Source organism: Semicossyphus pulcher, unplaced genomic scaffold (assembly GCF_022749685.1).
Source record: "Semicossyphus pulcher isolate SPU_LCO1_2020_fin unplaced genomic scaffold, fSemPul1.0.p SCAF_16, whole genome shotgun sequence".
Lineage (NCBI taxonomy): Eukaryota > Metazoa > Chordata > Actinopteri > Labriformes > Labridae > Semicossyphus > Semicossyphus pulcher.
This window is the reverse complement of record NW_027211670.1, coordinates 16,311,575-16,336,651: the sequence shown is the minus strand read 5'-3', so window position 1 is coordinate 16,336,651 and position 25,077 is coordinate 16,311,575. Positions and strand designations below refer to the sequence as shown.

General features: G+C 43.3%; 1 protein-coding gene across 4 annotated transcripts in view; it reads left to right on the top strand.

Moving 5' to 3' along the window:
* Positions 1-25,077, top strand: part of vti1a (vesicle transport through interaction with t-SNAREs 1A) — a 138,406-nt gene that overhangs the window by 94,110 nt on the left and 19,219 nt on the right. For 2 of the 4 annotated variants that reach the window (XM_069664456.1, XM_069664455.1), the window contains one exon: positions 2,341-2,402. In XM_069664456.1, the coding sequence (XP_069520557.1) occupies positions 2,341-2,402 (62 nt within the window). Of the gene's footprint in view, positions 1-2,340; positions 2,414-25,077 lie in introns of all 4 variants that reach the window. The other 2 variants (XM_069664458.1, XM_069664457.1) reach the window with 1 other exon arrangement.

The window sequence follows — 25,077 nt, the reverse complement described above, 5'->3', positions numbered from 1 at the left end:
CAGCTCTGTCCCTTTAAGAAAACCCCCCCACACAAGCCCAATTTCTTCTGATTGGCCAGCTCTCGTTTGTGATGTAACAAAGTGCAGCGTGTAGAAAAAACTGTGTGAAACGTGGCGTTCACAGCAGCCTGCAGACTGAGCTGAGAAGCCTTGGGGATTACTCTAACATACTTTAACCTACAGATTTGAAACTTCACCCACGTTTAGTCTGGACATCCAACATTGTAAAAAAAAATATATGTCTTAAAATGTGAAACAGCATAATACCCCCTCTTTAAGTGCCAACATTTAAAATACGTATAAGCTGTTGTTTAATTTTTCAGCTTGGATTTTGCCATTTGAGAGCACAGAGTTATTAATATTTGAATGTAATTTGAATGAATGAACAAATTATTAATTTGATTTCCCAAACTTCAAACTTTAACACTCAAAAAAGACCTTTAATTTGCTCTTTTAATCCTCAAACCTAAACCTTCCCCTTTTTTTTACCTAAAGCTCCTGTGAGGAGTAAGAGGTACGGCTTTGTCCACAGGGGGCGCCAAATTCAACACAAACTGAAAGTTCCTCACAGGAGCTTTAACGCCCTCTTTCGGCACCTTAGATGGATAAAAGACTATGTATTATTGTATATGCAAATTAGCTGTATAATAATACTAATATAAGTCATAGTATTTTAATCCTGGAAATTGACCTATGGTGGAGAGTAGTCTCTTGTGAGGCTGTACATCCTCCTCCCTTTCTTTCCACATAGACAGACACTGTTAATTTTAGACACTCAACTGCACTAAAATGTCAGTAGGTTTCCATTTCAGGTTAAGGAGGAAATCATGATATTTGGTGAGCGGCTGTGGAAACAGAAAGAGGAATGGAAAGAAGGAATGATTCAGAGATGTATTTTGGGAGAAAGTGTGAAGTATCTAGGGGACAGATCTGTGGGTAGAGGCAGACATCAGGCAACTGCAGGACTTGTTGTCTTTGCCAGAGGGCCCAAACCCCAGGTCCCCCACCTCCTACCCTGTACCACATGTATCCTTGGCTCCCGCAACCTGCATCGCACCGACCCAGGCTGCCAGAGGGAAGGAAGGAAGGATGGAAGAAGAGGAAAAAAGAAGCAGTAAAGGAGGGGTGGGAAGAGAGGGTGAGAGACGACTGCAAGATGAGCCAGAACAAACAGGAAAAAGAGAGATGCTGGAATCACAGTAGAGAAGAGGAAGGTTGAAAATAGAGATGTGAAAATTAAAAATAGAATACAACAAAGTCTAAAACACTGATGAAAACATACCGAGTGAAAGTGGCTTTATTAGGGAGGCAGTTATTATCTGAGAGCGACATGAAGATGAGTGACTCCCTGCTGAACCTCTCTGCAGAGATTCTTCCCCGCACTCCCTCATCATCCTCCAGAAATGCGACTACAGGTAGACGTTAGTGGCAGCTCACTCAGTGCGGTGTCAGCACATTTCTTACAGTCACACTCGCACCTTGTTGGCAACATCTCTGCGGTTCCTCTTTCCCAGTGAGAGTCCCTACGCCTGATAAGAGGCTGGAATGAAAACATCTCTGTGACCCCTGAGGGTGCAAAAAAAAGGCAGAGAGAGGATGGAGCAAAAAAAGGAGGAAAATATCCGAGGCAATTAGTCCTGAATGGCCGTGATCATTATTTCAAGCGGGCCTTCAAGGACTCCCTGTGCTTGCTGTATATGTCAAAAATAAACGGCATGTTACAATCTTTTTTCAACACTATTCTAATATTTGCTTTGCAGCAAAATTAGCATAAACGCTATTAGAATAACACATCCTCTTATGTAGGAATCTGACTACTTGTGCAAAGTTGCAGAGATCTTCTATTTATCATAAAATAACAGATGGCTTTAGTTTGAACACTGTTAAAGCAAGCATAGATTTTCAGCATTGAAAACCTGTTTTTCTCAGTTTTTTTTAAAAGGGGGTTTGGTGGGGGGTTGTCTCCAGACAGGTGAACCAGTAACCTAAAGGTAAAAAAAGCAAGCTGCTAATCAAAGGATCTCTCACTCTTGCTTCCAACCAAGAACTTTGGGTGGAAGGATAAAGTGTCAAATGTTAGAGGGCCTTCTCAATTTGCCCTTGAGCAAGCAACTTTGCCTCAAGGCCTGTAGTACAAGGCTGTGCAACACTGTAGCCTTGCACTAGCTTTCAGTGCTGCTGTAATAATTGTAACGACTGTAATGTAAGACAGAAATTACCTTTCCTTCTTTATTTGTTTTATGAGTTAGCCAGTTTTTGCAGAGATTATTAAGCTCTTAGTTGGCTTGTTTGATCACATGGAAACTAATCCTGTCTTTCACATCTTCTGCCCCCCTCCAGCTGAGAGAAACGGACGCCAACCTGGGCAAGAGTTCTCGCATCCTTACCGGCATGCTGAGAAGGTAAGAGGCAGGTAGGGACCTTGTTTCTGCAACTCTCTGTATGTATGATGCTCTCACTGTGCCGCGAGCTTACTCCAAGTCATCACCAACTAATACAGTTTATTTTGAGGTCAAAATTACACATAATATCCTTCCCATTTATGATGAGTCCTAAAAAAGTCTTTGCCAAAAAGGAACATAAATAGATGAATGGATGGAAGCATGTAAGTCTAACATTGTGAATGCTTGTTCTGTTACATGCATTGGACTTAGTGTTGAGTGCTTTGGTAGACAGAGAAACAGAGTTGTCTAGTGCAGCATCCTGCAGGAAAAAGTCTGCACAAGACAAGCGCGCGCTGTACATGTCCCCATCCTTTTCTTCTCTTTGCTTTTGTTTTTCACAAAATGCATTTACAGCCCATATCCAAGTCGCCCTCTTTGTCTCTCTCGCTCGCTACTTTATGCACAATACAGCTCAAACAATCACACAAACACGAGCATTCACACGCAAATATTTCAATAGTCCTTGCATTATCTTCTGCACGCGCCACCAAACACACACAGTCACACACACACAGTCACACACACACACACACTCCGTAATGTCTTGTCACATCTCCATTTCATAAAGTGCCTCTGTGCCTGTCCCTGAACCGTGACGCCACGGTTTTGTTTCCCGCTCCCTCTTTCTTGTGTTTTTTTCTCCTCTCCCTGTCGCCCACTGTGGATTTTGATTAAGAGTAATATGTAAATGACACCGACTAAATGTAAAATCCCGGGGCCAGGAAGGAAGTGCCAATTGAAATAGATGCTTCAGTGCCCGTAGACAATTTGGAGGGCGGCTCACAGGGCGGCCGGCAGTTACGAGAGAGGGGCGGCCTGAGAAGGGCTGTGACGCCGACTGTAACCAATATTTCTGCATATGTCTCCATTTTGTCAAGTCTGATTATGGGGAGAGGAGGAGGAGGAGGAGGGTGGCGGTGGGGGGGGTCAACTTGCCCGGCGTGTCAGCCAAAGCTGTCCAGAAATCATTCATCATTCCCTCCGCCTTCCCTCTCTTCTCCCCTCCGCCCCCCTCTGCCGCTGAAGTAAATAACACACTTATTTCAATATTATCATATTAATGTTAAAGTTCAGCTGTCACCTAATGGGAAGACTTAATCAGACGTAGCATTTTAAGAGGCGTGCTGCCACTCCCCCCTCCCTCTCTTGACGTGCCTCCCCTCCTCCGGTTAGCGCCCCTCTCAAATCAGGATTTATGAGGGCCTTCCAAAGTGGAGCCCGGCTGCGAGCCACTACGACTATACCTCCCGCCTTTCTGCTTGATGGGAGCAGCACAACACACACACCCCCCGCCTGTTCTTTAACAAAAAGTCATTTTTTTCCTTTTTGTTTCTTCGCTGTTTGTATAAAAGAGCGTGTTTTGTTGTAAGTTTGTGGGCTGGAAACGTCAAACGTGAAGTAATTTATTACCAGAGATAGAGAACTGAGAGCTGAGAAGTAAGTTCAGGATGGTTCAATGATATCTCACAACCCAGCCCCCCTTTTTAGGCCATTTTTCCTCATTTGCCCGTTCATTTTATTACTTGCTCCCCTGGTTTGGTGCCGTTTGATTAATTGTTTATTTGTGTGCGATGTCAGAGCAATTGTAGTTTCTTCACAGTGCTGTTGGGGGGTGGCTTGTTGTGTCATTTCCACTTGTTTGTCTCAGCTAGAGAAGTAGTGAAAAGCTTTTGGTCCAACAAGAATACATAAATGACAAATGACAAATAAGGGCCTGTGTCCACTAACAGCTTTTTTTGGCAGCGCCTATTTTCTATAACAAACCAATGCAGTTCAGCGTCCTCAACTCTGAACGTTTGGAACACCGCCGCGCTTGTCAGTGTCACTTCTCCCTCACCGACCAATCATGATCAATAAGGGGCGGGACTTCCAATCTCAGCTATGTCAACCACAATGGCAGAGGAGAAGCTAAGCTTTTACGAGGGTACAGTTTCCTGTCTAGAGCTGCTGCTAACGCAGTAAAATTTTTCTTTGTAAAATTTCCTTGAATAAAGTTTTGTTCTCTTTGGCGGCACCTATGGTGACAAACTGTAATTGCTGGAGCACGCTTTCCTAGATATCCAGACAGTGTCACATGTGTGACGTCCTCTTCATCATCTGAGTGTCCAATTTGTTTCCTTTTCTTTGGTTTTCACTTATTTTTGAAGTTGTATCTGTAGTCATCGATCTTTTCTTTGCTTGTTCAGCCATAGTAGAGAGCGGAAAAGCAGCTGCTTAGCTCCGCCTACCCTCTCTGGCAGACCAACCACTGCTGGCTGATGGAAAACGCATCACCAACTGGGCGCCGCTTGTGTTTTTTTCCACGAAAGTCGCACCAGCCACCCAGTCTGCGATTCTGCAAATGCAAAGGCTTTCATCAGTGGGCCATAAGCTCAGTAACCATTGTGTTAACTCATTCTGCGATAGATAGTGACTTAACAGATATTTATTTCCATGAAAATCTTCGAGATTGTTACTTTAAGCATACAGAGCAATTTAAAACAGACTTAACGAGTCACTACCGAGGGAAGGTGAAGTGCCGCCAGACAACTTTCGTAACCTAGCAACAGTAAGCGCAGATGAGAAGCACAGGTCGTGGGCGCTGCCAGCGCAAAAAACGCCGCAAGTGGACACAGGCCCTTAGTGAGTAAAGTGAACCTTCCTGTTATGTTTTATAACCTCTGCTCTTTCTACACAAACCTGAGGCTAACAAAGATGCTTACTCATGCACTGATTAATCAATTTTTGAACTTTTGTTTAATACTTTTTATTTATTTTGTTGTTGTTATCTAATAATTAGCTAAATTTGAAACCCAATATCATCAGTCAACAAAGAGATGTAACATTTTTGCCACTAAACTGTTGTATTCAGCACAAGAATCAAATCCTTTGGCCTTAAATGTGACCATGTGGTTTTAATATGTGTTTTGAGAGATGGAGCAATTTATTTGTGATGCAAAGGATGAACTGTTTCCTTTTTCATAGTTGGTATAGTCTCTTTCAAACACCTCTGCTTCAATTGTCATCATGGGCTGGTGTGTATCACCACCAGCTGAGAAACAATTAGACACTCATTAAGCAAGCTGTCAGAGTTCAAGAAAGCCAATTAACTTAAAGACTATTGTTATTGTTAGACACACACATCTAAAATAGCTGTTGCATTGTTTGAAAATTAATCTTTCCCAAATTTGTGACTGTGACACTCACACTGTCGATGAGGGTAATTGGTATAAAACGTATTTTATAGGTGCTAGCCTCGCAAACAGATTCTGTCTCACGTCACCTCTTTTCATCTACTCAGTGGATGTCAGTGGTCCAGTGGCGGGCATCTTCTCTTAGTTAATTTTTAATTCAATGCTCTGAAATCCTTTGGGTTTTAATTATACCAAGACAGGACCAGTGATCCCAATGAGGCAGAAAAGACATCCTGATATTATATTAATATCTGTGATCATCAAATAATCTATGATATGATACAGTGCTGGTTTAGAGCCACTTCCAGCCCCGTTATACCACAAAGAAATGATTTGCCATGAGCAATGCCTTTCAAGAGATTTCACAACTTTGATAGCTTGCACTCCTTTATATAGAACATTTTGTTCAGATGTCTTTGGATTATAGCAACAGGATTCCTTTGTATTTAGTTTAATGCAAAGTAAAATATAACAGCACTTTAATCCCATAAGCAGGTTAAGTACTCATTAGCACCTTACAGTATAAACTCATCAGCTCTTTAATATCATAAATTCATGCTGACAAGACAGATGCTTCATGGAAATTACACAAGACAGACTTTCAGGGACTGAATTTACCTTAATGGTGAACATATTTAGGATATTAAAGGAGCAGTTCGCCGCTGGAAAAAGCCACTGTCAGTCAAAGCTGGTGTTCTCTGTAATCGATAGAAGCAATAATATTTGAAATTGGCGCCATAGCTGTGGAGAAAGTTGCTCGTGGTTTCACCCATTCTACATTCCTACAACACCCAGCGTGCATTGCGCCCCTCCGTCTGAAAGGAACGAGAGACGCTGGAGTGAAATACTACCGTTTTCCAGACATTGATCGCTGCAGGCAGCAGCTCAGAGCGGTACAGAATCCGAAATACGTCGAGAATATAGCGGTGGATCGTCTAAAAAATCTTCAGGTCTGCAGTCTACATTTCAAACCTGACGAATTTGAACGAGACATGACATCGGAGGCGGGCGTCCTAGACTGAGGAAGTGTAGTTTAGCGAGCTCCCTGGCCTCCGCCAGATGACGCGTTTTACGTAGTCTAGTGGAGGTTTTCCAAGGCCCATTGGAGAAGCGGATAGCGTCCTCTAAAGGCACAGAGCCAAATTGCATTTTTTTCCTACCATAATGGCATCCCCGTAATAGCATGATAGGACTGAGGTTGAAAATCGCCGAACTGGCCCTTTAAGCACTTCTGTAAAATAAAAGACACTTAGCCTAGCAAGTCTAAGCATGGATTGAATTAATTAAGGCAAAATCTTCACAGGTATTCGCTGAACTCTCTGATGTCGAAAGATTTAAACATGTCGACCGTGTTTTCTTCGTCACCCTCCAGTAAGATAGAAATATGGCTTCTGTACAGTCTGCATTGGGAATTGGGTCCAGCTCACAGTGCAGGACACAAACCCTGGTTAAAGAAACCACAGACTGTTGGTGTACGATCAGGCCTCTGTTGTTTCCAGGGCACACTGAAACCATGGCTCCTCATAGGTACAAAACGTCCCTGTGACTGTAGCGTGATCCTTCCTGCTGCTCCACTGAACATCTCAAGCATCACACCCACCCCGGTCAGAACAGTCGGGGAACGGGAGGCAGCTCCAGACCCAGTTAGGACCACTGGGGCTCCTGGCAGCTTCACGGAGGGAGGGGGCACAGTGAAGGGCAATGAAGCAGGCAGGACGGAAGGAGGAGGAGGAGGAGGGGGGGGGGATGTATATTTTGAAGCAGAGGGGTTGTCTGCTCTCGCTGGCAGCTGATCCCACATGCAGGTGGTCGACTCAGTCGCCAGGCAGATCAAAAAGTCAAGGCCCCGGGTGGACCTCCCTTTGAAATGGGAATGGGGCCTAGATATCAGACAGAAAACATAAGCAAGCTCCCAGCCACAGAACAGCTCCATATTCATGGCTGGGACTGGCAGCAGCGATGGGCAGGGAGGATGGACAGCGCCTCAGCCTTCAGAGGAGGACTCATGCACACTCTGGACGCTGATTAAGAGATCAGCCCATGAGCGGGGGTGAGGAGGATGCAGTAGTCTACGCGCCGTCTTCCTTTCTTGAGACGTGTGTTTACAAGCTGTCCTAATGTGTGGCCATGTTTCTCTGATGTTACACAGTGGTTACATGTGGCAGGTTCAGATTTCAGTGATGTAGACTTCTTCAGATGGCTAATGGCATAAAACAATATTTACATCCTTGTTTTGTCGTTGATTACTCGGCCTAATAAACCCTAACGCGATCAACATCAGGAGCCAATACACCAAAGAACATGACCCCAAAAAACGCATCCGGAGAAGGGAACTTTTGATTCCCAAAGATGTCCAAGTTTTGCCTCTTTCCTGTATTATTGGCCAGTATATACTCTCTCTCACTATCCGTCTGGCTGGAATATTAACTACTGGGGATATGTAGGTCACATAATTAATGGAATTCAACTGTGAATCCACTGAGCTGTGGTGGGATCGGAGTCTTGGGGCCTTCTTGAAGTCTTGACGTTGAACAAAAAGATTAGATATTTTTAATTGAAGCTGTACGATCGGGCAGATTGCAGTTAAGATGTTTTTTTCTTCTTCCCAATTTGTTGTTTTTTCTTTTCATTTATTTATTTGTGTTTCCCTAATTTACGTGAAGAGGAAACATTTGATTGGGTAAAGCTGTTGGGTTTAATGTTCTACCATTATGTATTTACAACTCTACACGGTCATTTATATCCATCTCTTTCTGTGCGTAGGACATATTTGCCCCATTTTACATTCTATTTTACTTTGTATTCCAGCTGAACTCATCACAGCAGCCATAGCAGAGCTTCGTGTTTCCAGTCTCGAGAGTGGCAGATCACTCCCGGTGGATCCTTCCCCTCTGATCTCCTCTCCATGTTGCTGCCACGATAATTCCATGTGCTACGCTTAAACACGTTCCCTTTGCTTTGCAATTTGTTCAGCCTGGCATCATTACCACCCCACTCGACCCCCTCGCTCCCCATCCCCATATTGCTGCGTCCCTCTGGGTCAGTCCCATCCCTGGCCTTTCCTGCCCCCTCCAGGGTAGCACTCTGTGCTTTTCATGTCCGGTCTGTTTTTATTCTGGCAAAGGAGCAAAGTGCCGGAGCATGAATCGTTTCTGCCCCCGCCACAACCCCTAGCTAAACTTTTTACATATCAAGATGAGCGCAGCTGTTGTGCATGCATGCACATTACTGAGGATTAACAGTAGCATGTTAGGCTATTGTAGGAAGATATCTGGTGTTAACTGTTTGCGGTCGTTTAAGTAGCACTGGAAAACGTTGCTGATCTTTGTGGCCAATTTGATATAGAAGCAAAAATAGGTTTCATTTATACTTTCCACATCCATGTAGTTAAAAGGGTCTGTAGGGACAGGCCACTCTCTGCCTATGATTTGTTGAAGGGCTTTGACATCATCATCAAACAGGAGCAGAAAGATCAGAAGACTACATGTTAAATGAGATCTTACACCATAGTAGGAGTATTCACATTGAAGGATATAGTATCTTCTATAAATGCATCTTATCATATATCGAGATAAAGGATAAAAAATACAGCTCGTTGCATAAGTTTTAGCCCCACTGGACGTTTTTCAGTGTTACAACCTCACAGCAGAATACCCTGTAATATCCCTACATCCCACTTCAAAACCTTTTTCCTGTTGGCTCATAGGGGTCGGACAAAATATCAATACAGTAATATATCGTCGTCCTGACTCGTGCAATTCAGGCGCCAAATATCAATATTTAAATTTACTAATATCCGGCGCTCTAAAAAGATTCCTCTGCCATTTTGACTCACCGCATCACTACTCCATAACTCCTCGCGGCGGCTCTTGTGACATTAATCCAACTTCAAAGTCCTAATTTATCTTCACAGTTGTTCTATAGTTCTGTAAATTTAATATACAGACTAAAAACGCATACGTTGTTTCATCTCAGTTTGTGTCAGATTCTGTGACACCAAATTGCATGAAATAAATACTACCTTTTAATAGAGATCGATCGACCGATATGGTTTTGTCAGGGCCGATACCTATACCGATTATTAGTAGTCAAGGAGGCCGATAACCGTTATTTGGAGCCGATTTTCATTTGCAGTAAAAGTGAAAATATTGGCGTCAAAATTTTGAATAATACAAACTCTAACACTTAACTTTGTTTAAATGACTTTAAGCATATGTACATTAAACAAACAAACAAACAAAAAGCGCAGGGAGTTCCCAGGGTCAGCAGCATCTCTTATAAAGTTAACTGAAAATGTAAATAGATAAATAAATAACTTCCTGAAGTTTTATTAAGTAAATAAAACAAAGTTAAATGAAATTTGCAAAGAAATGAACTTTTTCTCCTCTCTGCCGTGTGTGTGAGCACTCTGCACTCTTATCGACCATGGGATAAAAAAAAATTTAAAAAAAGGCCGATAATCAGTCGATCCCTACCTTTTAACGCTCATTTTGTGTTCTTCAGTTAATCTGATATTGTGATGTTGTATTATATGATTGTCTTGCAATATATCAATTATCACATAATCGCTGTATCGTGATATTATCGTTATTGTTGGCCACGTATCGTATCGTTGGTTACCCTGCGATTCCCACCCCTACTGGTCCAATATATATTAGATATATCTATCAAAACCAATTCTAATTAACAGTTTTAACATGAAAACATATTATAAAGTTCAAGGGAGTGAATATTTATGCTAGGCACTGATCAGTGTGATATTAAACTACTGTTTTATTTTTATCAACTTACTTCACTCTTTTGGTTTTGTATGTCAGATAAGAGTCTTGCTTGGAGATAGGAGATACTTTTTAAGTTTCCAGTGTGTGTGTGTGTGTGTGTGTGTGTGTGTGTGTGTCTGTTGCTACAGGCTGCTGCTGGGACAATGACAGGGTGCGCCTCAGCCTCATTACTCACTGCTCCTGAGCCAAACAAGCACCACTGCCACCTCTCTCTCTCTCTCTCTCTTGCTCTCCCTCCTGCTTCATCTCTGTCTTTTTCTCTCTTCCTCCACCTCGCCCATTAGAGAGTGCTGATGGGACGTTTTTTGCAGAAAGAAAAAGGATACACACACACACACACAAGCCTGGGCTGTAGAGGAAGGGGTTGTTGACAAGGGCAAAGACGTGTTGTTGTTTTATATAAGGGATGCATTTGTCTGTTGAGGATTGACTCGCTTAACTGGCTGCCAAAGCCCCCTTTTTCTCCCTACATATCTCCCTTTCTCTATTATCCAGCACATACAGGCGCCTGTTTTTTTTTTGATAGGTCAGGACGTGGTTGAATTCTAATTATTCCAAATGTGGTGCTGAAGAAATTCCTTGGATTTTTTTGCGTCTAAAATCCTGGGGAAAATGTCAGAGTTTGAGACAGACAGAAAGCTTTAAAGTTAGTAATTCCTTTTAAGGCAGATGTCATTCGCAATCAAAGCGAAACAAGCAAAAACTACAGCCGTGTCTTGAGTGAAACTGCTAATTCAGCACAACGCGCTGTCACACAGTTCCTGAAATGGGGCATCAAGGCTGAACTTTTCGCATTCCAACAAAAACGCACTCTTCGCAAACAGCACTTCTGGGGTCAGCCAGCCACGACATTGTGGTGATGCTTCGTTCGACCTCGTTCATACCATCCCGGTTGATAGAGCTCCCCCCCACCCCTCCTTTAACCCTGACAGACTGTCGTTCTGACGAGATGACTGGAGATCAGTGGCGCTCTCATCCCTTGAAGTGGCTCCAGGTGTCACTCCAAGGGTACCCGCCCTGTTTGATCTGCCGTCGTGCGCCTGTCGGGGCCGCGGCACCCTCTGATTTCCCGGTCAGAGGGGAAAGAGGCTCTCCTGTCCAAAAGTTCCACTGCTACTTTTGAGTGACAGCGAGGGAGCGGGATTGGCGGCTGTAGATTAGATGTGATCTGTAACCATTTGGGAATGGACTGTTTCTTGTTGTCATTATCCCCTAGCTCTTGCCTAGCAGCTTTAGGGAACCCTCTTGCGCATCCTCTCAGGGAAGCATTGTATGGAGGTGATTATGATTTGATATGCCAGGTCCCTGCAGTCCAAACAACAAAATGGAAACAAACATTAGATGAAACCGAACCATTTTCACTGATCATGCTGTGGGCCTTGTCTTAAGAAGAAAGGGAAAAAAAGCATCCCCTCGAACATCTTCAGAGTCCATCCAAAGGAGGTCCCTGTCTTCACTGAGGAGCTGCACCAACAATAAGGAGAGATGAAACAAAATGGAGGAATGGAGGTATATATATCTTTCCAGCAAGCATAGAAGCCTGTATCCTTCCTCCCTTTCATTTTATTATATCCGTTACATTTTTTCCCCCACCTACTGTGAGCTTCTGTAGAAATTACAGGTGAGATCTCAGTCTGTGGCAGGGCTTGCCTTTCGTCTAGAGGGAACAGGGGGAAGGAGGGTGGGGGGAGTTAAGGGTGGAGGAAAGACTGGGAAGGAGAGGAAGAAGAGATTCATGCTTTGCAGTACTGCTGTGTTGTTTGTGGCACTCTTCCCTTTGTGTGTCTGGCGATAACTTATTCAGCACAGGGCCATTCATCCAGGGGTTGAGCGCGGGCGTCCGTCAAGACGGAAAATAATGAGGCGACAGCAGCGCAGAGGATAGCTTTCTCCCTCTGACTAGGTCGCCCCCCCCTCCTTCTACTCCTTCCCCTTTTCCTTCTCCTTCTCCTCCTCCTAGCCTCCCATTATCAGCCGATTTAAATAGATAATAGGGGGCCTTCTTCAGGACATTTTGAAGCAATTAGAACCTATCACATTGTGTCTTATCTGACTGTTGTTCCCTCCCAGCAAGCCATTGTGCACACTTCTGGGCAAACTATGCAACAGCTGCCTGGAATATTGTTGAATGCCACAGCATTGCTGGATGCCTGCATTTGTGTCAAGAAGAAATAAGGGCTATTTGGTTTCCAATATCTTCGCAACAGACTCATATGCGCGTGTCAGGCACCATTCCATCTTGAGCCATGCCAGGACATGGGATCCCTTTGCCATGATAACTTGCTCTTGGGCTGTATTGCTTGCCAGGATAAAGTGGCTCCTGCCCAAACACTTGCACTGTACATACCTTCCCTGCACTTTCAGTCAGTTCTCATTTAATTCTTCCTCTCACCGTCTTTGCACAGTCCATTTCGTTGGCTAAAACCATATGGTGGCTTAAAAACATTGGAAAAGAAAAGACCGAAGCCCCATGCGGTTCTAGATTGCTTCTGTGTGTAGCTTCATTCCTAACTAAGATGTCTGAGCAGTTTTTCAAAACGCTGATCGTCTCAGCAAAATAAGTCAGCCGTCTAAGTCGTGTTTGCATCAGGAGAGATGGTTAAGTGTAGTTTGTGCTGTTCTTGTTGTTGCCCCTCAGATCTCTCTTTGGCAGGGTGCAGGAGCTTGAAATATTTACAATTCTGAATTTTGACTTGTGTTTATTTATTTTTTCTTTTTAATATTTTCTTCTAACCCATCAATCATTTACTGCGCCTCTGTACGTCTGTATCTCATCCCTAACAGACCCCCAGGATGGTGCAATAAAACAAAGGCAGTACATTGTTGCCATGTTTTTGATGGCATAAAAGATCCCCTTTATCGCAACGGGCAAAACAATAAAAAAAGAGGACCACTTTTTTTTTAAGGAAGTGGAAAGGTTGCGAGGTTAAGGCATCAGGATTTGAGAGGAGCTCCCTTCTAAATACTCAAACAGCACATTGGGCTAACCTTGAGTGCTTTTACTAAACACAAAAATAGACTTCGACTCTTTCTAAGGACTCAAACCCATCCCTTAATTTAGATGGTGATGCTCGATTTGGCATTCCATTGTGTGTAAAACTCAACACTCTCAATCTCACAATGGATTGTGCTACTTCACAAAAAAGCCGATCTCATTCTTTTTTAAATTCTTTTCAAGAAAATTCTTGGTGTGATGCTCGCAGCATTGAAGGGACTTCAACAAAATAGAGACAACAAAAAAGATGCGAATTGCAAAGTGAAATTTATTCTATTCCAGTTCAGAAGTTTCTTCAGTCAGCGTTCATACAATTTTGAGATCTCACATTTTGAAGATTTATACATTAATGCACTTCATACATGTCACTCCAAAAGAGTAAAGGACCCTACTATCCCATTTACTTTAGGTCTTTGTTGGGCTTTACTGAAGCATTGCTGTATCAGAATGTCATGGATGTTTGACATTGGCCGATGCATGTGACAAATAAAGGAAACAGAAAGAAACATATCCATAGTTATTTGAATTGGCAGGCTCTCGCAATGACTCGGGCATGACCACCGATACGTGTCGTATGCTCTTCTCTGGATCTAGATTATTTAATCACGGCACTAAACGCTGTCAAATACTCTTCATCACATGTTATTTGTTTGTTACTCCGAGTCTCTCCCTAGATGCCTTAGTCCCAGTGGTGCGTTCCAGCCATGGTAAGCTTAAACCATCCTCCTTTTGACTGATTCATATTTAGTCATGTTGAAATGGCCTTTTTTCATGATGGATGCCTGAAACCATCGTCTGTTGTAGCCAAAATCATAAGGACAAAGCAGAGTTGTTCCACAAATTCCTTAAGAACCTTGATCAGTGGAGGAACCCCATTGAGGTCCACTGCCCAAAGAGTCAATTTTTAGCTCAGGGACCATAGGAAGTTTTCTAGATGTTGTATAATTAGACGGTATGCAGTTAATCCTGAGTGGCTGTTTGGCAGGGACACTCTTTCCACTTTTTCACTTCTATGTAATTCTATGTGACCTTGTCAGTCATGGCTTTACATGTATTTTTATTGTTGAAAGTAACGGTCAGCATTATTAAAGAGGTGAGTAGGGAGTCGTGACATGTACCTCGATATGCTGATGATACAGCATTATTCTGAAATGGGATTCTCTTCTGACATACCCTGGCTGAGAAGTTCGAGTCAAGTGTCGTACACGTTCAAGCCCTTGGCCCTGCTTGGGTTTCGGGGAGTGAACCAGCCATGCACGGCTGGTAATGACAGGTTCCATGTTGCCCGTGGCTTGTGGCCCGCTGCACTGTTTGTTTGGAGAGTGGTGCTCGGCCGTGAAGTGCTGGCCCAGCTGGCAGCAGTTCCGTTGCCCCTTTGGCCCAATGGCTGGGCCTTGTTTGGCCCACACCAGCCAGGCAGACTGGCATCCAGGAGGCTGCGGGGGAAGAGGTTGAGGAGAAGGAGGAGGAGGAGGGTGGGGGTTGACAGAGGAGAGTAGCTGTTGGCTGAGCACCCCGGTGCTAGTCCAGGCCTGCTGCCAACTGGAGAGAAGACTTCCCCGCTCACACCACCATCTTCACGTCTCTTTGGCGACAGGGATCTTAGTTTGCACCTCAAGGGTCAACATCATCCCACCGTGATCTGTCTCAACTACCTTGCTCACAGAACAGTATTGAAAACTTTGCAAATGTTTCTATATTTTTTTTCCCATTTCTTTTTGGCAGCCTACTTTTTTTTGCGGAAAGTAATACAAGCCTGGATGTGAGACAACTGACCATGCTTTTATTTTATGTGTTTTACTGCATTTCTGAGTGGCCCTGTGGTGTAATATAACACAAATAATGTTTACACACACATACATGCAGTTTGCCTCCACAGTGCAAGAGTTCAGTTGCCCATCTTGCATCTGCCAAAGTTCTTGCAGGGTTGTGAAAATGAAAAATGCTGACCTATGGAGCCATTCCCTTCGCCCTTTGGAGTGTTATACTTATTATTATTTCTCACACTATTGGCAACAGCAAAAGTAGAACACAAATCCATGTTTTTAAAATTAATAAACAATCAGCTGATCTAAAAAACATCACCAAAAACTCTTGGATTTAACACCTGTATAGTTGACTCTTTCAAAGTAACGTGGACACATTGTACTATATGAACAATACCTATGTGTCCACTGTACATGGCTTGTATCTTACCCTGGTAGCAACAAAGATAACCCCTAAACAAATTCTTTCTCAACCATCAGTTAAAGCCTTAAAAACCGCTGCCTCGCAAAATGCAGTGCAGCTTTGTTTATTTTCAAGTGTTTGCTGGGTCACATGGGTACATCCTGTCAGCCTTAGTGTAAACTTTAAACCCCACCCCATGTTCTGATGGCGCCAGGGCTAACATTGCTTCAGTGTTAAAGGGAAGTTGTGAGGACATTGAAGTCTTGGCTTAGCATCCTAGTGTCACTTTCCCAGCCTGTTTGTGGAGGCGGCCAGTCCCCTCATTCTCCTCAGCTGACCTGAATGCATCACTGAGTATCACACGCATGTGAGGAGCCTGATACCCCAGCCAACAACAAATGTTTTCCTCCCGTTACCATTGCTTTACTATTGTACACAGCCTTCGTCGTTTGACCTGGCTCGCGCTGAGGCTCTGTCGGTTGGATGTTTTGCCTGACTCTTCAGGGCCAAGGCTCTTTTTTTATTTAACAAGACTTTGACGCACACCCATCGGATCTAAAAGTTTCCCTGTGGTATAGCATTTCAGAGCAGGCTTGACATAAACCATTTCTAAACACTGGTTACATTTCACCAATCTTTAATTACACCGTTTGGTCGAGGCCGAGGTACAGAGTTGAAGCAAAGCACCATGTTAGCAAAGCGTATAATACTGAGGGATACCACAGCCGGAGGACAGTGGGTCGAATAGAGGAACAAATATGTTACGCAAACAAATACTCAAAAGAAAGCGAAAGGTGTTTACACTTAGGAATATATTAATCGACTTCTTATGGCCTGGAAGATGGCTGGGGTGACTCGATTTGCGATGGAACGCACTGAAAGTTAACGCAATTTCTGCCATGACCTTTGGATGAACTTCAACACATCAACATGACAGCCCAAATTCCCCATCCAGGTATAAATTGGCGCTCAATACGTAGTACAGGATTCACATCAGATGCCAGCACTATTACGGCATCCATACTAATTAAATTGGTGCCTGTCTTTCATATTTACCTTATTGTTCAACATATTTCAACTCAGCGTCAAGAAGCCAGTCACGGTCAGTCAATTAGTTGTAGGTACACAAACCATCGGGTTGCATTCTCTCTGCATAGTGTCTCAGTGTATTGTGGTGGCCTGAAGAGTATCATTGTAGCCCGTAGCAATGGTTAAGCCTCCTTCCAGCTCTATGACAAAGAGCGGCTGTGAGGTCTCGCCCAAGGCCAGCACTATCAGAGCTATCAGTCCGGCAGAGAAAGAGCAGAACAACAAGCCCTGTCAAATAATGGTGTCAACAGTGGGATTGTTTGGCTTCATTTGTGCGAGGAATGTCCCCGGTTTAATGGTGACGTGTCGCTGTCTATTGACTCAATGGGACGGATTTTAGCCTGTTGTTGAATCTGTTTCTCTCTCTCAGCTGTAGAATGGTATATTATCGTGCTTTCTTTATTTTTATATCAATATATTTCTCTTTCCTCAAACTTTCAGATGTCAGAAAGGTCAGTTGTCAAGGATAGTTGGCCTTAAGACACAATGATGTGGGAGGTGACATGATAACTCATGTTTTACTAAAGCTTTTCTTGCCTCCCACTGAGACCTGCTTTTCATAAGGCTGATCAGAAATCCCCCGAGTTTCTTCCTTCTACTATTTTTATAAGTTTAGTTCAATCATCGATATTCAAAAATAGGCACAATCCTGAAAGGCAGAGAAAGTCAGTAGAAGGGTAAAAGTGTAGGATTTTTTGTCCCTGAGCTGAACTTGGATGGACTTTTCATCGCCTCTTACTGATCTCATGTCTGCAAGAATGTTTTGCTTATTAAACATGGTCTTTTTATATGCTCTTGAGCAATAAGATCTCTGTTAAAACAAAAGGCAATAGATTTTTTAGTGGGGTTTTTTTGTGTAGCCGTGCTGTTGTGAAGAAGTCTTTCCAGGGTTCCGGATACTAGGAACCTTCTGAACTGTCAGTGTCTGTTATTTTTGAGCCCTTACTGTCTCTCCTTACCTTCTGAGTTTCAGCACTTCCTTTACCTGACTGGCTGGATAAAATGATTTCTTTTCTCCCCTCTTCTTCTCCAGTCAGAATATTGCTTCCCCCCACCACGACGCCACATCCCCCCTCCCTCTCTCCTAACGGTAAACGTTAAGATCCAGGAGTGGATCAATGGCTGTTTTCCTTTGATGTGCTAGGACGCATTACGAGCGGTGGGTTCTAATTGGAGCAGAGAGCCGAGGATCAATGTTGGCTGTAATTGCCTGACACAGGGATGGGTGTGAGACTTTATTATCATTAATATTTAGACATGATGTGGGAGGACCCAGCCGAGGCTAAATGTACAACGGCGGTGCAAGCCTTTGATCTCGGGAGATAAGCAGATCGATTGGGGGTTGGTGGGGGGTTGGCTGAAGGAAAAGAGGTCGCGGAAGTGTGGCGGGCTGGACGAACGAATTAGCGAGGCCCGCGCCCTGGATTTTATCGGATTTCTCTCGGAAGTTTCCCTTCAGCTCAGGAAAGGTCACGGTAGGCCTCAGTCCTCCCTATAGCTAAAATAACAGCCTGGCATGCAGTTGGCGTCGGGGGAGGAGAGAGGGCAGGGAGGCTTGATTTCAAGTTTGGTCACTAATAGGAAACAACCATCAGATTTACAGAGTGGACATCATTAGGTATTCATTAATTCAGCAGTTTCTCAAAGAGCAAAAAAAGTTCCAAAATAAGTGCCCTTGTTTAGGCGTTTTTGTAACTTGCCATTGTTGAGTTTTCTAGTTTAGGGATTTAGCTGTAAGAAAAAGGAGGCATGAAGAGATATTTAGTGTTTGTCTTTTTGACAGCCTCCATTGTTTTGGAGCCGTAACAGAATATGACGGGGGAGGAGGCCTACGCGGCTTGGGGCTGCATCCTTGGTATCAGCAAACACAGGATGATGTTACCTAATCTTACGGGTGAAGAAGGGGGTTAGACTGTCTGATGGAACACTCCCCGTCTAGCAGCGCGACCAGAGGGCGCTGGGAATATCCCCCCTGTCCATAGAGGCCGGGGGCACGGTGAAACTGCGAGGCTGCGATGTAGACATTCAATTCCGTCACCTCTGTTTTTGTCACCTGGTTCCCCCAAGGAGTGATACCTTAATCATTGTACTTAGCGGGACAAAGGTAGGTAACAGGTCGCACAATAAGAGGTGTGTTGGCTTTCGTGGCTGTGACCTGCTGACTGATATTGGACAGAGTGAGAAAACCTGACAGGATTGAGGTCAGCAGGATAATGACCCTGAGAGGAGTTGATTGTGCGGGGTGATGCGTTGTAAGGTGATGCCTTGTAAGACTTGACGTTGACACTAAATTCCAAAGTCTAGCAATCAATTATTGAAACAAAACTGAGTACAAGACATGTGGCTTTTAAGTACTCTAGACTTGCAAACCAATGGGACTGGCTTTCAAGTTATTCTGATTACACTGTGGTCGATGTCATTGTGTTGGAAATAATATGCGTTAGTCATATTCTAGGTTAGAAATTAGGCCACTGTATTTATAGTTCATTGGATACTCATTAGTTGCGATGTCAACAGCTACTTTTGGCGTCAACTTACAGTACGTTCCTGGGGTCCACATTAAAGTGTACTTTATAATTGTTCACTAAGTTTTATTCTTGGACTTCATGCTTATGTTGTTTATTCTTTGTGTTTTGGATTTGTTTTTGTTCACGAAAAACTGGGAAAAAACTGTATTCAGCCATGTTGAAAATTACCTAAATTTGCATTAGAATTAAAGTCATAAGCACCAACGCTAGATGATGTTTTCTGTAGGGATTGGGATTACTGGATGTTTCCTGTCTTAACATTTTGGCTTATAATGTTGTTTTAAAGCTCCTGTGAGGAACTTTCGGTTATCGGTCAATTTCCAGGATCCCAGTATTATTATACAGAATAATTAAGCTAATTTGCATATACAATTATACATAGTCCTTGATCCATTCTAAGGTGCCGAAAGAGGGCATTAAAGCTCCTGTGAGGAACTTTTGTGTTGAATTTGGCGCCCCCTGTGGACCAAACTGTGTAAACTCTGTACTTCCTGCTTTCTTTAACAGTCATATGTATCACTCACTTTAAATTTTTGCCCTGGAAAATGTAAACAAAGGCAGCTTGCAGTTAATCGCTTCGTCTGACACCTACCCCCCCCCGCCAGTAGTTTCAGGCATTAAAAATAACTATATAGAAATAATCAATCTTGTCGCTGATGGTTTATTTGCTTTTGTAGCTCATATAGAGGCATCAGAATTAATTTCAGTCTGTTTCATGACCGGCAAAAAACTCCTCACAGGAGCTTTAAACATACCGTTTGTGTAATAAAAAGCATTTACATTATATCTTTTCCTGTAACGTTTAAGTACATTCATAGTAAAGTAGAGCAGCTGACTGCCACTCGCTCTTTTGAGCTTCCTCTCATTATCTCTTTTCTCATTTTCAAAATACAATCCAACAGTTGTTGACGGTATCGTCGATTGGTCTGCTTTGTCTTGACATTCATAGCTTACCGTTCATGTGTACAACCCCAACAGTACATTGTGCAGTGGCTTGTACCATTGTGGAAAACCTCAGGGTTGCGCAACAAATGGCCCATTGTGTAACATTTTGATCATTACACCAGCTACAGTGTTAACACACACACACACACACACACGTCGATATATATCTTTTGTGTTCGGTTCGGCACATGTGCACAAAGCATGCACTGTCTATTAACCTACAATAGGAACCAAAGAATAGGAGGTTTTCTCAGTTATAATTTCAGAACATACTCTCATAAATAATAAACGTAGTAAGAAGCACAGATATCTTGGCAGGAAAGAGCCGACATTTGCCATGTAGAACCTTTTCCAGTCCTTTTCTTTCAGAGTATTTGCAGGCCAGCTTTTGTGTTTTTACCTGCAGTGTTTTCGATGTGCAAAGATTCCAGAGTTCTTGTTTGGTCTCGTGTAAGAGGCTTATCTTCCGACAGTTAATGTTAAAAGTTAGCTCAGTATGCTCAGAACTTGTGATGCTCTTTTGTGCGCCCGAAGTGTATTTGTACGAGCATGCACACACGTGTGTATTTCCCTTTAGTTCTCCTGCGTGTTTATGCGTGTGTGCATACGCCTGAGTGTGTTTGTATGAGGGAGTGAGATAAGAAGGAGATGAAGAGTCGTTCAGAGGAGCTTTTCTCACTCAGAGGCGTCCCCATCTGTTCGCCGGGGCCTAATTGTTCCTGGGTCTGAAGACACGGGGAAAAAAAGAGAGGAAAGCAACTGTACTCGTCCCCTGTCCCGGAGTTATTTCTGTAACATTAAAAGAGCACCACCAGCACGCTGCAGATTATTGCCATGTAAATAATGGCACTTGGCTCGATTCCCCGCTAATGAATGTCATTTACTTTTCCAAACGAGGATTAATTATCGACCGAGGACCCCTCTCTCCTCCCACGGGGAGCACGTCGCAATTAGCTGCCAAAAGATGGCTGCTAATATTTGTGTTTTTTAAATATGTCTGAATGTACGCACATGTGCATATGTTCCCGTGACACGGTGAATAACCTCCCAATTAACTGTCTGCTTAACTCTGCTGAGAGGAGAAGAGCCAAAGAGACCCATGTCGACTTAATCTCCTCGCCTTAGTCGAGCGTAAGGGGGTTTTTTGGTTTGGATGTTGGACATTGTTGTTGTGAAAGTACGAGAAAGGAGAGTTGTGCTGCTTTGGAGCCAGTCTTATGGTTGCAAAATAAGGCAGGGAAAACAAACACAGGCCTCAAATTAGATTTCCCAAAACATTGCATTCCCTCTCATTTTACACACCACTGTGGCCGGCGGACGAGAATAGACTAACCCGTGAAATCCGCTTCAGTCACTGCGACTGTGGAACTCAAGCGAGTGCCCTCTGGATCCATTTGATTACCCTCTTTTTCTTATGGAAATAATAATAACATACTTATTTTCGTTGTTGTTAAACTGTCCAGCTTTGTGGATTTGAAACTGATAGGAAAGTCCATGTAATCAAATTTTCTCCCCCTTATTCTCTCTTAAAGCTCCTGTGAGGAGTTTTTTGCCGGTTATGAAACAGACTGAAATTAATTCTGATGACTCTGTATGAGCTACAAAAGCAAACCAGACCATCAGCAACAAGATTGATTATCTCCACATAGTTATTTTTAATGCCTGAAACTGCTGGCGGGGGGGTAGGTGTCAAACGAAGCGATTAACTGCATGCTGCCTTTGTTTATATTTTCCAGGGCAAATATTTAAATGAGTGATACATTAAAGAAAGCAGGGTGTGATTTTTGTTAAAACCACCACATAAGCATACAGGACAAAATCAGCACGGCTTTGTCCACAGGGGGCGCCAAAATCAACACAAACTTAAAGTTCCTCACAGGAGCTTTAAAGGAGCAGTTCGCCCCTGGAAGAAGCCACTGTCGGTCAAAGCTGGTGTTCTCTGTAATCGATAGAAGCAATAATATTTGGCGCCATAGCTGTGGAGAAAGTTGAACAAACAGCTCGTGGTTTCGCCCATTCTACATTCCTACAACACCCAGCAAGCATTGCACCCCTCCCTCTGAAAGAAACGGCCCAGCGAGAGATGCTGGAGTGGCTCAGAGCGGTACAGAATCCGAAATACAACGAGAATTTACCAGTGGATTGTCTAAAAAATCTTCAGGTCTGCAGTCTACATTTCAAACTGGACGCTAGGCGTGTGTCCTAGATTGAGAAAGTGTAGTTAAGCAAGCTGTTTTACGTCGTCTGGCGGAATTTTTCCAGGGCCCATTGGAGAAGCGGATAGCGTCCTCCAAAGGCACAGAGCCAAATTGCATTTTTTCCTACCATAATGGCGTTAGCGCCCCATAATAGCATGATAGGACTGAGGTTGAAAATCGGCGAACTGGCCCTTTAACTCTCATGTCAAAATCCACCTCTCTTTCCTCACTCTTTCCTCCTTTTTCCACCTCCGTCAAACTCCCTCTCTCTGCTTTGGTTGCTCGAGCTGGTGCACTTAACCCAAATGAAGGAGAAGATGGGGATAGGGGTTATTTCTGTCGGCAGTGGCACTGTTTGAGGTGTGGACCCCCTCCTGAGAACCTGAGACTTTGATAAAGCCGCAGAGCTGGTAGGGTTAAACTGAAAAGGCCTCGACTTTCGGAGGAGAAATATGAAGAGAAAGTAGCTGCTAGGTTTAAAACAAGAAGCTGTTTTCAGTACATATGAGCGGTTGTGGTTTTTGTTTATGTGTATTACGTCATTAAGAGGCCAGTCGAGGTGAGAGCCGCCACGCTTAAGTGTACTTGTGAGCCAGACATCCCCGCAGGGACAGAGGTTATGATAATGGATAACTGTGAGAATAGCTAGGCGGGAGGGGGGAGTATAGGAGGGGTGGCATTTGGAAACATACTATACCATGGGCCGTAGTCGTCCCCTCCCTTCCTCCCTCCTTCTTTTCCACTGCGTCCATGTTTTATGGCTAGATTCTGTTACTGCTCCCTGGCTCACCTCGCCGTGTGAAATCAGCAAGTCTCGACTGTCCTCCTCACCCCGCCTCCACCACGAGCTCGCAGACACACGTGAGCGCCGCCGAGACAGTGTTTGGGGAGGTTTATGATCTGCTGAGTGTGTCATTTAAATGTCACATTGCGTAACGGAAATGTTTGCGAGTGTACGTATACAAATGTGTTTATGGTTTTCTGAGGAGAGACTGACTTTTTATTGGTGCATTCTTGCGTTACATTTACATTAGCAGGTAAATAATGATAAATAATCTAGCATTCCTGCATCACCCTCCATCTTTTCTACCTTCTTTCTGCTAGTTTCTATTGCCCTCTCCTCACTTTCTTCCTCTCAGGGGGAGGGTGAGGGGCATGCTCCAGGCTGCAGCAGCTTGAGCAGGTTCAGAGGAGTGCGAGAATAATTTCGGATCCGCTCCGTTTCATCATCTCCCGCTGTCAGAAGTTTGTTTCTGAAGCAGGTGCCTAAACACTTGCTTCCTCGGATGATGTGTCACAAGTGGCACTTTGTTGAGCACTCGTATTCGTCTCTGGCAGGGTTTTTACATAGCGGAAATGAACAGGGATTGTGTTGCGAGCAAGTTGTGATCTCTGTTTAGTGTAAGCCGGGGCCTTGTCAGAACTTGTATTCTTGTTGTGTAGTGTTTGCGTTCGTTTCAGTGTTTGATTTTGTTTTTGGGTTTGGGAGTTCCCACAGTCTCACCCAGACACAATACCCCTGACGTATAATATCTTCTTACCTTTTAAGTCGTTACTGCCTCTCTGTGTCTGTAAATTACCTGAAATCTTATGCACATTTGTAGTTTGATGTATAGACGCTTGATGAGTTAACAGGAGCCATTCTTCCAAGAAATAGTCCCTTTTCCTGCACTGTCTTATCATTTTTTATCCCAAATCTCAAAAAAGCTGTCCAATTGGGTTGATAACTGGTTACTGCATTACATTATTTTCATACTAACCAAACCAGTGACCTTCAGTGACCTTTTGTGCCCTTTTGGCGGATGCATTGTGACCTCTCCTCTGCTGCTCTTCTTCTTCTTCTTCTTCTTCTTCTACTTCCTCTTCTACTTCTACATCTACTTCTTCTACGTCTACTTCTACTTCTACATCTACTTCTTCTACGTCTACTTCTACTTCTTCTTCTACGTCTACTTTTTCTACGTCTACTTCCTCTTCTACTTCTACTTGTTCTATGTCTACTTCTACTTCTTCTACTTCTTCTTCTACGTCTACTTCTACTTCTTCTTCTACGTCTACTTTTTCTACGTCTACTTCTACTTCTACTTCTACTTGTTCTATGTCTACTTCTACTTCTTCTACTTCTTCTACTTCTACATCTACTTCTACTTTTTCTTCTACGTCTACTTTTTCTACGTCTACTTCTACTTCTACTTGTTCTATGTCTACTTCTACTTCTTCTACTTCTTCTACTTCTACATCTACTTCTACTTCTTCTTCTACGTCTACTTTTTCTACGTCTACTTCTACTTCTACTTGTTCTATGTCTACTTCTACTTCTTCTACTTCTTCTACTTCTACATCTACTTCTACTTCTTCTTCTACGTCTACTTTTTCTACGTCTACTTCTACTTCTTCTACTTCTTCTACTTCTACTTCTACGTCTACTTCTACTTGTTCTATGTCTACTTCTACTTCTTCTACTTCTTCTTCTTCTACTTCTTCTACTTCTACTTCTACTTGTTCTATGTGTACTTCTACTTCTTCTACTTCTACTTCTTCTACTTCTTCTACTTCTACTTCTACTTCTACTTCTCCTACTTCTACTTCTACTTCTACTTCTCCTACTTCTACTTCTTCTTCTTCAAGCCTTTGGGACTGAATTGGGGCCCTATCAATGACCCCTCCTTCAATGTTCTTGTCCTCATGTTGTTGTAAATCAGAATCAGCTGGGCCTGCTTAGCATTTTATATACTTTCCACAAAGCATAATGGGA